Source organism: Phalaenopsis equestris, unplaced genomic scaffold, assembly GCF_001263595.1.
Source record: "Phalaenopsis equestris unplaced genomic scaffold, ASM126359v1 Scaffold000964, whole genome shotgun sequence".
Lineage (NCBI taxonomy): Eukaryota > Viridiplantae > Streptophyta > Magnoliopsida > Asparagales > Orchidaceae > Phalaenopsis > Phalaenopsis equestris.
In genome coordinates, this window is record NW_018165403.1 from 120,504 (window position 1) to 138,037 (window position 17,534).

Sequence of the window (17,534 nt, forward strand, 5' to 3'; positions counted from 1 at the left end):
TATATATATATATATATATTATATATTATAATTATTATATAAAAACTATCCTACCTCTTCAAACACTCGGCGCCCGGCTCAGCAACAGCAAGAAAAGGTCTCCTACCTCCCGCATGCAATCACTTGCCCTTCTTCCTCTCAAGTCTCTGCACCAGAGAACCCTTAATGTTGCTGCCTTCTCCTCACATGAAGCAGCTCGACTATTCTTCCCATTGTTCCTCTTCTTCCTCTACATGTGAGGGTTCGAGTCTTCTTCTTCGATCGAACCCGCACGCTGCACTAACACTCATGGTAAGTTCTTGCCTCTCGTGTTTATTTATAAGGCAACTTGTCTTCTAGACTTTTGACGTCCCAATTCCTCTTCTTCTCTCCAATTGTCCGACCCTCACTTCGTCTTCTTCGCTTCTTCAATTTCTCTTTCCTCTGTTTGATGCCTCTTCTTTGTTCCTTCGCTTTTCTCGTTTCTTCTCCCTCTTTATAGAACTGTTACAGTCTTCCCCACTGACAAATATTTCGTCCTCAAAATTTATAAATAGATCTCAAGCACGTCAACATTAACTATCATATCAATATCATTTAATATATATATACACTCATCACAAGAACATCATCTAAAAATTGTATCATCTCATTTTCATTTTAAATATAATCCAATATCTTTCTTTTATAGCATGCATATGTAATAAATAAGTACAACTATGCAAATAATTAACATTCATTTCAAAATGATAAAATTAAATAAAAAGGAAGAATGATTATATTCCTATTACATTTTTAAAAGAAATATAAAATTATTACAATAATTTAAAAAAAAAAAGTACTCAATCAATGTCAATTGTTTTGCAGTGACGTCGATTCCTCTAAAATTGAATGCCTAAATAAGCACGACATTCATATTTATTATGTTATTAAAAATTAAATAATTTACCTCATTGTTATTTTATTTAATCAATAATATATATATATATATATTATTATTATTATTATTTTTATTACTATTATTATTATTATTATTATTATTATTATTATTATTATTATTATTATTATTATTATTATTATTATTATTATTATTATTATTATTATTATTATTATTATTATTATTATTATTATTATTATTATTATTATTATTATTATTATTATTATTATTATTATTATTATTATATAAAAACTACACCTACCTCTTCAAACACTTTGCCTGACTTAGCACACACACAAAAGAATGTCCTTCCTCCTGCCCGCGATTGCCTGCCCTTCTTGCTCTCCGGTCTCTGCACGCGAGAACCCTCAATGTCACCACCTTCTCACACAAATCAGCTCGAATATTCTTCCCAACGTTCCTCTTCCTCCTCTACAGCGAGTGACTAGGGTTTGAGTCTTCTTCAATCGAACCCACCACGGCTACGGCTCTCCTGGTAAGTTCTTGCCACTCGTGTATATTTATAGAGTGACTTGTCTCCGGAGCTTCTAACCCCTCACCACTTCTCCTTCTGTTTAACTGCCCAACCCTTCACTTCATCTTCTTCGCTTCTTCATTTTCTCTTCCGTCTACTCGATTTCTCTTTTTTGTTCATTTGGATTTCTTGTTTCCTCTCCCCGCTGTACAGAACGATTAGATGATGAACTGGTGTTTTCTAGCAAAATGAAAAATGTTGAATAAAGATCTACAGGAATTGAAAAATATTACAGCGATTTCTGAATTTCTCGATGTATTTCCTGAAGAATTGTCAGAGTTACCACCAAAACAAGAAGTTGAATTTAGCATTAATTTGCAGCCAAAAACGTCTGCAATACTCAAATCTCCTTACAGAATGACTTTGAAGGAATTACAGGAATTAAAATGTCAGCCATAGAAACTGATAGATTATCAGAAGAAGCAATTCACCGTTGAGTGCTCCTGTATTGTTCGTCAAGAAGAATGGATCGATGCCGTTATGTATTGACTACAAGGAGTTGAACAAGGTGACATTTAAGAACAAATATCATTTATCGGGATTGATGATCAATTTGATCAGTTAGAGGCTGCAAATGTATTTTCTCGAATTTATCTGAAATCAGATTATCATCAGGTCAGTCAAGGGGGCAGATATAACTAAGAAAACTTTTGAGACTAGATATGGTCATTATGAATTCTTAGTTATGCATTTTGGCTTAACCAATGCTCCTGCAATTTTCATGGTCCTAATGAATCGAATTTTCAAGTCATATGTGGATTAAGTCATCATTTTATTTATTGATGATATTCTGATTTATTCAAGAACAAATGAAGATCATACAAAACATTTGAGGTTAGTTTTGAAGCTACGATGCAGGATCACATATATGCAAAATTTTCAAAATATGAATTTTGGCTGTGAAGCATTGCAATTTTGGGACACATTATCAGTGATCAGGGAATTTCAGTGGATGCTCGGAAGACGAAGGCAATTGTAGAATGACCTACTCCAAAGAATGTTATAGAGATGCACAGTTTCTATGTTTTGGTTGGATATTATAAAAGGTTTGTAGAGGGCTTTTCACAAAAGTTGTTGTGTTATCCAAGCAGATTGGAAAAGATGTCCGATTTGAATGGAATGCAATGTGAGCATAGTTTTCGAAATTTGAAATATTTGACCACTACACCAGTGTTAGTTGTTCCATCATGCACAGAATGATTACGGATTTACAGTGACATATTATTAAGGGACCTGAGTTGTGTTTTAATGCGGAACAAAAAGGGTGATAGCTTATGCATCAAGACATTTGAAGCCACGTGAAAGGAACTATCCGACACATGATCTGGAGTTAGTTGTGGTATTTGCTCTCGGGATTTGACGACATTATTTGTACAATGTGAAATGTGAAATCTTTACTGATCATTAAAGTCTAAATTACAGTTTCAAACAAATAGCGGAATTTGACACAGTGAAGATGGTTAGAGCTGATCAAAAACTATGATTTGGATATACAGTATTGTCTTGGACGAGCAAATGTTGTTGCTGATGTTTTGAGTGGTAAATTAACAGGTAGTGCAAGCTAGATTATCACTCGGAGGCCAAAGTTGAATAAAGAAGCTGATGCATTATAGTTGAAAGTTAGAATGCCATAAGTTAAGGGGTACTTACATCAACTAACAGTGTAACCAAATTTGATATTTAGAATTAAAATAGCTCAATAAGATAATAGTAAATTTCCGGAACTCCTGAAACAATGTCAATCAGAAAAGTGGTTAGATATAGCAATAGCTATCAGTCTAGTATCAAAATAGCTCCTTATGAAGCATTGTATGGCAGAAAGTGAAGAACTCCAATCAATTGGGTTGAAGTGGGTGAAAGCTAAATGTTAAGTCCTGAGCTAGTTGACGAAGCCACAAATAAAATCAAATTAATCAGAAGACAGATTGAAAGTTGCTCAAGATCGACAACAGAAATATTACAACTCAGAGCACAAAGCAATAAAATTTAAAATTAAAAATTTCACATTTTTTAAAGTCAGGCCAACGAAAAGTACAGTTAGATTTTGTCAAGGAAACAAGCTGAGTCTCAGATATATTGGTCCTTTTGAAAATATAGAAATAATCGGTCTAATTGCCTACAGATTAGCTATTTGCAGATATGTTAGATATTCACGATGTGTTTCACATTTCAAAGTTAAGAAAATGAGTTCCAAATTCAGAGAAAAAAATTTTACATGAAATCGAAGAAAAAAAAATATAACATATATTGAAGAGCTCGAAATGATTTTAGCAACTGGTCTTAAAAAGCTAAGAAAGAGACAGATTCCTTTTGTGAAGATAAAGTGGAAGTACAGGCCAGAAAAGGAAGCTACTTGAGAAAAAGAAGAAGACATGTTACGACAACATCCCTTCCTATTCAAGTAAAGTAAGAAATTTCGAGAACGAAATTTTTATGAAGGGAGATCTGTAATGTCCAAATTTCAAGAAATCAGACAAAATTCAACACATTCGAAAAATATCTTAAATTTAACATCTATTAGAATTCAGTCGAAATAATTTTATTAAATTCTATGCATGAAATAGATCAATTCCATATAAAATGTTATGCATGAACAATGAACGAATTGAGAGATAAATTTGGGAAGTTTTCAGTTTTATTAAATTAATCCTTAGTTATCCTAATTCATCCCATAATATCCGGTACTTGCACTGTTCCCCACCACCTCATGCCCTCATGCCATTTTATACATCGGATGCATCGTATTTCCTCCAGAGCCTTCATATTCTTGCCCTCTCTCCCAAATTCCTGCTCCCTCGGGTTTCCCTCACTCGATAGCTTCCTCGCTCATCTAGAGGTGGTCCCACGAGCTCCAACGCAATCTGCAACGTAGATGAGTAGTCTTGGCGTGTGACGACCGAAAGTCGTAGCTCATGACTTAGGATTCGAGTGTAATAAGCAATTTTTTAGAAATTTGATAAATTTCGATGAATGAAAATGTACCTTAATTTTCACACCCCTCAAATTTCAATCAAAATAATTTTATAAAATTCTACACAAAAAATCGATCAATTCAATATAAAGTACTGGGTGTAAATTATGCATGGTTTGGGAGACAAAATGTTGAAGTAATAAGTTTAATTAATTTTGTTAACCTTAATTATTTCTCTAATCCTCATCACTGTAGTCCACCTACTAACGCCTCTTTTATTCCTTTCGTGCAATCAAATGTGTTCAGAGCGCTTAAAATCTCCTCCCCCTCTCCTAATACCCCTTTTCCCCTCCGGGTTCACTCACACACACCTTCCCTCCCTGTTCGATTGAGCTCAGCAGGTCCTATAATGGGCTTTGATCGCAGCTCATCCCACAGACACGATTAGGAAGGGACGAGCGGCCATCTTGTAAGCAGCGATCCACTCCCCGTTTCTGATTCCCTCTCACAACCCTTCCCCCTAGCCGATACCCCTCCCTATTCTTTCTCCCGCGGCAGAAGCAGCGAGGGAGCTGTGACCCTTGTTGCAGTGCAAGGGTTGCGGGTAGCAAACGGGTCGAGCGTCACTGAGGGAAGCCGAATTTTGCAATTTAGGGATCAGAGACAGTTTTTGTAAGAGTAAATCCGTATTTCAGACTATTTAAGACATTTTGATTAAGTTATAAATAATAGAAATTAAAAATATTAATTGAGTCTAATTAAATTATATGATTTTTTTTCAGAATTATAGATGATCTGGAGGAAGAGATTAGAGATGAGAATGTAAAATCTGTTGTGCGTAGTTGATTAAGAATTTTCAATCTTAAGCTAATAGCAATGGAGGAGCACTGATGGATAAATATTTGAAGTTCTTTCAAGAAATAAGACTACTTTTGTTTTCTAGATCAAGAGAGTTAGTGGAAGCAAAATATTGGCTATTAAGAGTGAAGAAAATCACAGATGGCATGTCTTGTCCACTAGAAAGAAGAGTTACCCTCGCCACTTTTGCTTTTGAAGGGGAACCTGAAAAATGGTGGCAAGGTCAGATGCATGAGAAGCTTGGAGGTAAAACCAGTCACTTGTTGAGTTTGTGAAAACCTTCAAAAATTGATTTTTACCACTGTCGACCAGAAAAAAAATGTAAGATGAATACATTAGGTTGGCGCAAGGAGATCGATCAATTATGCAGTATGAAGCGAAGTATACTATGCTATCGAGATATGCACCGCAACTCATTCCAAATGCAGAAGAGAAATGTCATAGATTTCTTTCTGGATTGAATGATTCAATCAAGTAGCCGCTAATGCCACATGGGATTGCAGACTATTCAATACTAGTGGAGAGTCTATGCAGGTGGAGATTGATTTTAAGTACACTCAGAAGCATAGAGATATGCACAAGAGGAAGAGTTCAAAAGAAGTGACACCAACAGTTCATTCAAGAGGAGAGTCTGGTGGGAAGATGAAGTCCAACACCGATGGAGCTATTAGCCAAGCTGGTTGTAGCACTATATAGCTTTGTGTTAAGCGTAGGAAGCATCATCGTGCTGAATGTTTACTTGGGTCGAAGGTCTGTTACTTATGTAGACACCCTGGACATCAGAGGAGAAATTACACTAATGTTGTTCAGAGATCGACATTAGATGTTCATTCAAGAAGGAATCCAACTCACAGGAATTTTCAGAAATGATCTATCTCTTGAAGTGATCAACAAAGGAAAACAAAAGCTAATACTCTGGCTCGTAAGGAGCAACCAACGCAGAACATTCGTCCAAGAGTTTATTCCTTGACTCGTCAAGAATCAGAAGAGTCTCTTGTCACTTGTTCTGACACAGTTTGATGAATGAATTGTCTGCTTGGTGTTATGTTGGATTTCTCAAATGTATAGTTTATCATATATATTTTAGTTATCCCTGCACAAGAAGCTGGTTTTTGTAAACACCTTTTGTTTCATCTTCATAGTTGATGTAAATTTCATGAGTTTTGAGGACGAAATTTTATAAGGATAGTAGAATGTAATAATCAATTTTTGAGAAATTTGTTAAATTTCGACGACTGAAGATGTGTCTCGATTTTTGCACCCCTCGGATTTCAATCGAACTAACTTTATAAAATTTTACGTGTAAAATCGATCAATTTCTGTAAGTGTAATCCCTATTTCACGCTATTTAAGACATTTCTTTTCATCCTCACACTTTTAATATGAGTTTTGCCTCAATTTTCGTGCATTTTCTTCTTTTTGATAGCTAGGGTTGTAAATGAACCAATGCACTTGAAGAACAATTAAAACTCAGCTCGATTAAGACTCAAACATATTTGTTCAAATTTATAAATAAACAAGCTAGAACAATCTTTAAAAGCGTAAAGCTTAATGAACTAAACACAAACATAGTCGAACTTGTTCATTTATGTTCACAAACAATCTCATTTGTTGTTTAATAAGTAACTTGTTAAATACTCTCATATCATATATGATATATTATTTAAATAAAATTTAATTAACTAGAATATTAACTTGTTTTTTGATAGTTCCACGATAGCTCATATCATATATTATATATAAATACTTAAAATTAAATTTCTGTAGGTTTAAAGTTGTCATTTTAAATTGCTTGATAGGATTTAGATTAAATAATGCTTAAATGCTACACAAATTATTCTACTAAACATTTCCTAAGCGAGGGATTTAGGGTAAAAAGTAGGAGAAACAATATTTAAGATATTGTAGGGTATAGTCTATAAACAATAAATTAATAGCTGCAATCAATTTGGTAAAATTATTTATTGAATTTTTTATATGAAAATCTACATGTTCGTTTGAATTTTTAGCTCATTTAAATACTAATTCACTTATCATAAACAAATCAAGTACAAATCAATTCCAAACAATGAAAATTTTAAACAAATCAAACTTGAACAATATATGAAAGCTCAACACAAACACAAGCTCAAGCCGAATATGAACAACTTATAATTAAACCAAGCCAAGTTCAAACTATGATGTACTCGACTCGAGTGGGCTTGATTTTGCTAGAAGCGTCAAACGTTTTTGCGAGATTCTAAAAAGGTTCTAGCACGATATCGGCAGAGGAGAGGTGTGGTTGGAGGTGACAAAGTAATGGTAGCTTTGGAGAAGGACTAGTCGTCGAGGTATGTTTTGGCAAATTAATAATCTTTTAAGCTAAATTATCTAATGAACCAATATATTATAAATTCCTAATTCGTTTACAATTTCAAGGCGATTACGTGAGGTGGCGAGTTTAAGTCAAGCGTGTAGAAAATTATCTTATGATGGCTATATAAACATCAAATAACATAATATTATGTTAATTCATGAAAAATAATCTAATTTACGGCAATTATTTGAATTGTAAATTTTAATATTATATTTTATAGGCTATTGAGCTCAATATAAAAGGTACTGCAGCCTCCAACTAGTTATCGAATATTAAGAGCTTAGCATGACAACTAAAGAGAGTAATTACATTTCTAAATTTTAGGAATTTCTTTTAATATCACAATGTATGTTAATTTATATGTATGTTTTAATTCAATTAAAGTTATATTGTAGAGGATTTTCATATTATTAGATTAGAAAAGATATGTATGACACAAAAAATATAACAAATATGCATGAGATGCATAATATGTATAATGGAAATATTATGCAAGATAAACACGATAAGCATGATAGGAACCATATAAGAATGGTAAGCATATAAGAAAAAGATATGCATGATAAAAAAAAACATGACATAAGAGATTATATGAGATAGATATATGAATGATATGAGAGATGCATGATTAATTGTTGCACAACAGAATAGATATGCATATTAATAAATACATGAACATGTCTTAGAATAATGTATGTTATGAAGAATAAAATAACATATATATAAATACTTTTATGTGCAAACTTAAAGGAGAATTTCACCCGCTAATGGTACAGGCAAGAAACATCAGTGTACCCATGCGCGTAGAATTTTTCTATCACCACAAAAAATTATGATGGTTAGATTACTAACCGCCGTGCAGAAACGATAATATCGGTCAGGGCCAAGTAAAGGGTTATTCTACCCTAGACAACCGTGATGTGTAGATTGCTAACTGTTGTGTTCACAGAATTCGATTGGGCAATATCGGCGAAAGGTGTGTTAGGTTTATTGACGATGATCCTCATAGAGACAGATATGTATGTAAAGAGTGTAAAGTAAAAGTAAAATTAAGATAAATGCATATAGATTATCTTATTTAAAAAAAAATTGATTAATGCGTGCATTACCATATATCACATTGCTTATAAATATATAAATATAAAAAACCAACATACTATAAGATTTCTTATAAATATTAAAAAGACCGACATGGAATATTAAATTCTTTTCATTAGATTACTTTTTTTTAGAAATGTGATTACTCCTGGTTTTACTTTTAGATAACTTCTTATATTATTTTAATATTATTTTATATTTTAAATATTTGAACAAGATAAATAGAAGAAGAGTAAATGTATACAGGATGCGAGAATAAGCAGAAATGTACAAATTATTACTTATTATGTTTTATTGCTTTCTTTAGTGGTTCTTTTATGTAATTTTTAATATTGAATTTTTTAAAATAGAAATAGAGTAACATAGATATACATTTTCATTATATAGCTGTCCATTCCCGTCTTTGATTAATTCCGAGCACCTGTCCAGATCATGACATAATGGGCAATTTTTGTAAGCACTAATCCCTCTCATTTCATTTGAGACATTCATTTCCTTCCCACACTTCCATATTGAGATTGCTCATTTTTCGTGCATTTTTCTTTTTTAGTAGTCGTCGGAAGTGTCAAACTCATGTTAGAAGCATCGATAGTGATTTGAAAGTTTTCGTACTAGTTTTAGCATGAAATCAACGAGGGAAATGTTAGAAAGAGAGAAATTTGATTTTTTCCGAAAAAGACAAAGTTATGCCAGAAGCCCTTTTAAGGTATGTTTGGGTATATACTTGTTTTTGGGTTAATCATGATGGGAGTCCAAATTTTATAAATTTCTAAGATGCTTATGAATTCTCATGTTGTCTATACGAGACAGCGAGCTCGAGACAAGTGTATAAGCATGTGTCATAGGGCTGCTTCGTCAAGTCAGATGAAATAATCTAGTGTTAATTTACGAAAAGTAATCTTTTATAGATTTTAATATAATTTCTATTTTGACAGATGCATTTAAAATTTCTACATATTATGAATGGATATTTGCAATTGAATATATGAATGCATGTTTACCTTTCTTACGATGCATGTAATGCTATGATCGGACTATGCTACATATGACTATGCTTATGATATGACTTTCCTGGAGGTATATATTTATTATTTTAAACGCATATGATGCAAGTAGTGTCTGATAAATGTTTGATGTAAGAAAAAATGGATAGACTATTACATGAGTGATTGCAAGTACATTATGTTGGGAGTATTCTGGATTATTGATATTTATACGGGGACGAAATTTTGAGACTCGTTGGAATCAGACTGTGACAGAACGTTAAGGAATCGTGGGTATCACGAAGGTTATCGATAATTGATCTCGAATTATATTAGTTTAACTCCTCTATGTAACGGTGCCAAAAGCTTGATGCAATGTTTATGATTAAGAAATTTAAGCAATTAATGTTGAGATTCTACGCAAGTATACGTATTGTTATCAAGTAATAAAAGTCTTTCTATTTAAGCCCGAAATATTGATCCCACGGGGAAGATTTAAATTTGAAATGATAAATTTACTAGGAAATTCACAGAAAGTCAAAACGAATTTACTGTCACTAATTTCGAATGTTGAGATATTATCAAAATTAAATTATTTAACTAATAACAAAACTGAAATATAAAGTTTAAATAGTAACTACTAAACTATTAAACTATGTTTATGTGATGAAGATTTCTTATGTGAAAAACATCTTTCCCACTACAATGAGGTTTTGATAAAATGAGATGAGATAAGTGGTTCTAATATGTATTGTGTCAAATAGAAATAATTTTAGTTCTCTACCCTGATACAGTGTTATAGAAAATCATTGGCTAATCTCATGTCTAGTCCCTAAATTCGTAGCTAGTCTAGAAGGATACTGAAACACACTACAGAGCTCCCACTTCCCTTCACCTGAAGGCTAACTCTCGCTTTACATTTTAAACACTAAGACCGAATTGGGGATTTTAGGTTGTCACCCTAAAGATTCTCCAATTCTACACCCAACAAAATATATTTCTCTATTTATTTGCACTTAATTTCATGAACGTTCTCCTTCATGGAACCAAATGTGATCATCATTCTGTTGTAGAACTCATACTCCATTTCCCGGATGATATGTTTCACAACACATTTTAACAATTCAATTGGTCAGATCGATAAGTAAATTAAGTTACGAGTTGAAAAATCATCACAATTTATTTTATATTTTAATATTGACACATCCATATTATCTCTTCATTTAACCATATCTCAGAGTAAAGAGAAAGATAAAATAAATTACTCAGACTTCATGAGAAAGATACAACAAAACACAAATTTCATATATAAAAGAAAGTACATACAATACTAATAAACAAACAACACTTATCTGAAACTTTTTTCTCAAAGCAAATCCCTTGTAGACTCTTCTAGGAAATGTAGAAAGAAGAAATCTCTCACTTTTCTCCTTCTCCAACACTTTTAGAGAAGAATTCACACTTAATTTCATCACAAAACTCTAAATTATAAGAACAATGGACTCTAAATGGTTGTGGAATGAAAAATGGAAAAATATGTGATGCGTAGAATGTTGAATTGGGACAATGAGATGTCAGGAAGAGTCACTTTTATGATCAATTTTAGCTCCAAATAAAGCCTAGAGTTGGTTCTTCAATAGGTGTCTCAAAAAACTCTTCAAAAAGCGTCTAAATTCGTCGAATCTTCTAAAAACAGGGGTTGAATCGACATTGGCGCCATCGGCGCCAATTCTGGCACCGTCGGCGCCAGTGTTCCGCTATTTAATTCGCTGCTCTCTGTCAAACAGTATCGTCGGCGCTGCTTCTGGCGTTGTCGGCGCTGCTTCTGGCGTCGTCTGCGCTGAGTAAAATTCACCATCTGTTTTGTTCGTCTGTACCGTCGGCGTTGCTCTTGGCGCTTTCGACGCTAAGCATTCCTTCAAAAACGTCATTTTGACTCTAAATTCTATCATTTTTACTTTCCTTTTTCCTTCAACTCCTAAAAATCAACCTGCAATAAAATATAAAAATATCTTCCATTAAAGTGCGATATCACCAAAAATGAATATAAAATATGGGTCTAAAAATGCATATATTTTTTGTGTATCAATAACTGCTATGTTGCGGGAAACTGAACATTTATCAATAGGTTATAAGGCCTTTGGGGTAGGGTGACAACCAATGAAGGACATGAAAATAGTTGTCCTATATATTAAATAAGTGAGTACTATGAAATGACATTGATATGATTACATACAATAAACAAATCATGAATATGCCTACGAACATATTTTTGATTATGTTTATAATTTCATGCAAACGATCTACATGCTACACTGCAAACTTAATTTTTACATTACCCACTCTCTTTTCATGTTTGCTGCCATGCTAACATGTTATTACTTATGTGTAGGCATATACAGTTTTCAACAAGCATACATGTTCCTTTTTTATGTATAAAAGCTTATATTAGCTCTAATTATTTCTCTAAGCTCATTGTTGCTCATTCTTCAATGTTACCTTTCAGGCAGGGGAAACAAACATCGGGCAGAGTAGCTAGGTGTGTTTTATGACAGCTTTTACATGATAATTTTGAGAGCTTGTAAATATGTTTTGGGTACGTACTTTTGATATATTGTATTTAGCAACTCCGTATAGTTCTCATATTTTGAATGATATGATATTCATGCTTCTGAGTATGAATATGAATAAAATATGAAATGTAATGTATTTCGTATGTTGCGGCCCACTGAGTCTTAATTATTAAAGTCAGTACGAGTACTGGTACTGGTGAGATTGCCTGACCAAGTTGTCAGCCTTTATCACACCACGATTAACCCTACCTGTTAGTTGAGGTGTGACAAAAATAACCACTCATCCAGCTCCCTCATACTTGTTCTAAATAAAGAAAATATCCAAGATAGTTATTACATACTAGAGCATGCCCCTTTTAAAATCCTAAATTACATTTTTTTCTCCTCTTTTTTATAAAGTTTGACATTAGAAGTTCCATCATGATGTCTATAAAATTGCTAAACAATATAGAATTTCCTTTCCTAAAAGTTTTAGATCAACTCCTTTCATGATAATTAACTGCGATATTTGAGAACCTTCAAATATCATAACCCTAAATAGAAGGTTAGAGTAATCAAGAAGAACAAAAAATATGTAACATTATGGGCTAAAATAGGGAAATAAAGTCATCAGTGTTGACTTAGTAGATGACACTATTGAGAAAATTTGATAAATCCAAATAGATTGAAACTTGGCATTTATCAAGCTCAATTTGAATAAACATTCGGGAAAAAAAAAAGAAAAATTGAGTCCACAATATGCACGGTCATATGAAATTATTAATTAAATAAAACAATGGCTTAATTTACCAGCACACATGCAAGGAATACAAGATGTACTTCATATATCTACACTTAAAAAATATGACCAATGAATCAAATAAAATTATTGTAGATTCAACAAATATACAATCTGATTTGATTTATATAGAGGAGCATGAGAAGATATTAAATATGATTTAAAATGATCTCACAGTCAAGACCATCGTATGAATTCCATGAAAATTTGGGATGAAAAGGATGCTAATAAGAAATGTGAGAACGTTTTGAGATGATTTCAATTAAGATATGTTTGTTTCTATTGAATTTTTAAATATTAAAGAAGTTTACAAAAACAATTTTTATAAAAAAAATATTTATTTAAATGGTCTAGAGTAACTTAATTATTATGATTCATATTATCATTAAAATAAAAATTTTACATGGCAACTATTTTCATTTAATCATATAACTTTATCATATGTTGAAAACACATTTGCATGCACATTAAAAAATCTAAGTATGGTTCAAATGAATGAAAGTAACATAATGATAATAAAATAAAATCAATGTATAAGTTAATCAAAGGAGTTTTTTAATTAGGATACTAAATGGGAATGTTATTGGACCCATTCCCATAAAATAAACATGGTTTAAGAAAGTAGAAATGAATGTAGCTTAAATTGTACAATATTTGATGGTACTCCTTAGAGAATTTCTTACAAATAATTTTAACATATTTATTTAAAAATTCTAATAAAATGAAAATACCATTATTCGCTTGCTCTGAATTTCATACATATTAGCTCTTATATATAAGAACTAGTATTCTGTAGAATTAAAATTATCTACTAATTTAATGTTTGAAAAAATCTATTATTTATTTTTTACTGCTGAAAAAATTGCTACTAATCAAATAACTAGCAGGAGAGAGTTTGCATGTACAAGGAATAAAAAAAATAGAAAACAAGAAATCACTGCATCTTATTTTACAGCTATTCGCTAAAATTTATAGTATGAAACTTGATCTTCATATGTGACACTTAAATCAAGATGAGGTTTTAGCTCTTGATTGTTAGAAAGGTATTTTTAACTTATTTTATTTGTTAGAATATTACGTCTCTACTGTCTGATTGTTTCTATCTAAATAACTCTAAGCTACTAGGCTAAATTGTGAGACAAAAATGCTTTATATTGCTAAAAAAAATATCATATTTATTGATGATTATACTAAAGTGACATTGTTTTATGCCATCAAACAAAAGTTTGATACGAGTCATATTTTTCTAATTTTTATCTTCATGGTAAAAAATTCAAATTGGTGTCATGTTAAAAACTTAGGACTGATAATAGTTTTGATTATTTTAATCAAATTATATCTTCATTCCTTAATAAGGAAGGCATTATTCAATAATTTCTCTTGCCCCTATTTAAAATTGCATAGTAGGATGTACCACCAGCGTATTTTTTAGCCAAATTAAAATGAGGCTACGCTAATAAATTCAAGGTGAGATGAGTACCTCACCCCTACTAAGGCTCGCTTCAGCTCACTATGTGTGAGGTAATGCATTTAGGTCTTTCTAATAAATGTTGAATAAATCATGCAATCACAACTTACGAAACCCCTCACACATTCATGTCCCCTTCAACTCTTGATAGACCCACTCGTTCATACAAGAAATATGCATCCTTTTATTTTTTAACTGCCATCGCCGCTTTCATTGCCAGCCTCCATGCTACAGCAAACCTCCAGTGACTGTCTTTATTGTAGCCATCTTCCTTGAAACCCGAGCAGTCATCGTTCGTGCATGCAGCCCCAACCCTGTCATCCATCCTATGCAATTGTCATTACTGCCGTCCTTGCTTGCAGTTGTCACTATCTCTTCTTTTGGCTGCTGCCCCGATCCCTCCTTGCAGCCCAGCCGCCACCATCCCTTCTTATCGCACTAGCTATCGTTATCAATATCACTTGCAGCCACTGTCTGTCCTGCTTGCAGGTACTGTCATCTTTGCCATCGGTATCACATCCAAGTTTTTTTCTGTATCTCCGGTGGTAATTTGAAAACCTTAACTTTTTTCCTGAATATAATTTATTTAATTTAAATATTTCTCGTTTCATTATTTGTACATAATTTAGATTTTTTAAACGCAAAATTTTTTGTTTCTAAGGTTTAGGAAAAAATTATTAGAGACAGAGAAATGCATGGGTAATAGGAAGGATCTAACATGGAGAAATAATGTACAAAATGACATTTGGGACAACAATAAAATATATGTTTATTTGAATTGCAACTACTGTAAAAAAGTAATTAAAGGGTGTGTTACAAGGATAGAGGAACAGCTCTCCAACTTATACACAAATGGTGCACCCTGTGTTAAAATGTCAAAAACAGTAAATGAGGAGATCCGATCCTATATGAAAAAATAGACAATGTTGAAGCATCATACACATCAACAATTTAATATAGAGTTGATGTCGGCTCTTACTATAGGAATGAGCTCAGTGAAAAATGCTCATCTTTGACACAAATTTCTAATAGAGATGCAAGAGGTCATAATAACTATTATATGGCAAATGTGGAGAATGCTGAGGTCATGGAGAGAGTGCAAATGTAGCTTAGAGCATGATAGTCACACAAGCATGTCTGCATGGATATTGAGATTTTTTTAAAGGAATGTCAATCCATTAAACTCGACAATCTCCCCTTCTTACTTTAATATGATACAATTCATAGGAGCTATGTTCAAGGCTAGAAACCCTCATCCAGGCATAAGTCGCTCCTTTTAATCGTTTCATCAAATCATATCCTTCTAATTATGACAAAGATCACACATTTTCATATTCTATCAACTTCTCAGATAACTATCATACGTATCACTGCAGTGCAAGGTAATAGCAACACGAATAATGCCATCACTAATTTTCATAAGGTTTATTGCGTCGAAGTCAGAATTTTGGCACAAAAAAAATTCACTAAAAAAAGGGCAAACTGTAGCAAGTGTTTAAAATCAGGTTCTAAAAACCGCAAATGAAAAAAAAACAATTAAAAGTTAACAACTAAGTAAAAGAAGAGAAGTTACAAAGAACATAAAGCAAGCCATACAGCTTAGTTTTTTCATGAGCTGCAAATGCATGAATTCTACAAAGTACGACTTGAGAGTAATTTTCATTTCAATTTTTTTGACACAACAACAGCAGAACAATTTAACCATAAGGACAAAACTATGATTTTCAATAATTGACTAGGAATAGCAAGCTGGACTAAATCTTGTAGCACAACAAACAAATCCAAGGAAATATGAACAACAAAACATGATGATAACATCAAATCTTTGGAAATCAGTTGATATAAAAACTTTGCACATGACTTATACATATCATTATCTAAGAGAATCAAGGAGTACCGAGCTACTTGATGCAAGGAAATTAACAATAAAAGATCACCATTCTCATGCAGGAAATCGGTAACGGGCATTGCTTGCCCATACGCTTGAGAAATAATCAACTCTGGAGCATCCATTTTTAGAGGCTTCCTCACATATCTGTCTTTGAGAACAGGGGATTCTGAGCCTGTAGCATCAGATGTCATAATTAGAATTATAACTCTCTTGAATGATCGTAATAAAAACTAAAGAATAGGTGTAAACCTTCTTTCCTACTCAAATTCAAAGGTTAGGACATTACTGAGCCTAATAGAGTACCTAAATTAAATTAGATCAGTGTCTATAACTGTAGGCGCACATATGTACTGATAAATGGAGGTTACACATTATGTCCTGAGAATTGAACAAGTGAACTGGTATTTAATACAAAAACTAGCCAGTTGAGATGGGTGCATGGAGTTTTAAATGGCCAAACTCCAAACCATTCATATAATTTGACCGATTCAGACAGACTCTCGATTTAGGAAGAAATATGTTAGGTGACCCTGAATAGAAGCTATGCTGCCTCAATCAAACTGTGCGGCCTCAAACGTATCTCCACCTCTTCTGCCTACACACTTGCAAGGAACTAATACATAATTAAAGAAAACAGTGGCGAAAATGGTACCATCCAACCTTCTTCTAATACATAATTTGCAACTCAAACATAAACACTGAATTTGCATCAAAAAGGCATTACAACTGCAGAACACGAGCAGAAGTGTTCAGAAAACATTAAATACTAGAAAATGACATTTTTTCAAAAGTCCCATAAAGCTGCTATATTTATAAGAACCTGAGATTTGTACACTAAACTCCATGTACATGTCATCTGTTAAAGCACAAAATCAAAATTCAGGTATCAAATGATGGCATGCATTACATTTATCAAAATACAACTGGCTTGAAGCAGCTATAAGCATTAGAGTGATGTATCTTTTACTCGTTTAACATACAAGGGAAAAAAATATAATTGCTCAAAACCACAAAACCAATGAAGGCAATTTCTTTTAAACATTGTAACTTCATTTCTATTCCATCAAAACAACCGAAAACCTATAGAATACACTCGTAAGAATAAAATTAAAAAAAAAAGGAAATTTACATACGTAGCATTTATGTCTTTACATATCTCACACCTAA

At 32.6% G+C, this 17,534-nt stretch overlaps 1 protein-coding gene across 1 annotated transcript in view; it reads right to left on the reverse strand.

Annotated features, from left to right (window-relative positions):
• The window catches only part of LOC110032532 (cell cycle checkpoint protein RAD17), a 101,192-nt gene that overhangs the window by 12,931 nt on the left and 70,727 nt on the right, over positions 1-17,534 (reverse strand). The window contains exon 9 of the mRNA XM_020736192.1: positions 16,414-16,539. Within this exon, the coding sequence (XP_020591851.1) occupies positions 16,414-16,539 (126 nt within the window). The remainder of the gene's footprint in view (positions 1-16,413; positions 16,540-17,534) is intronic.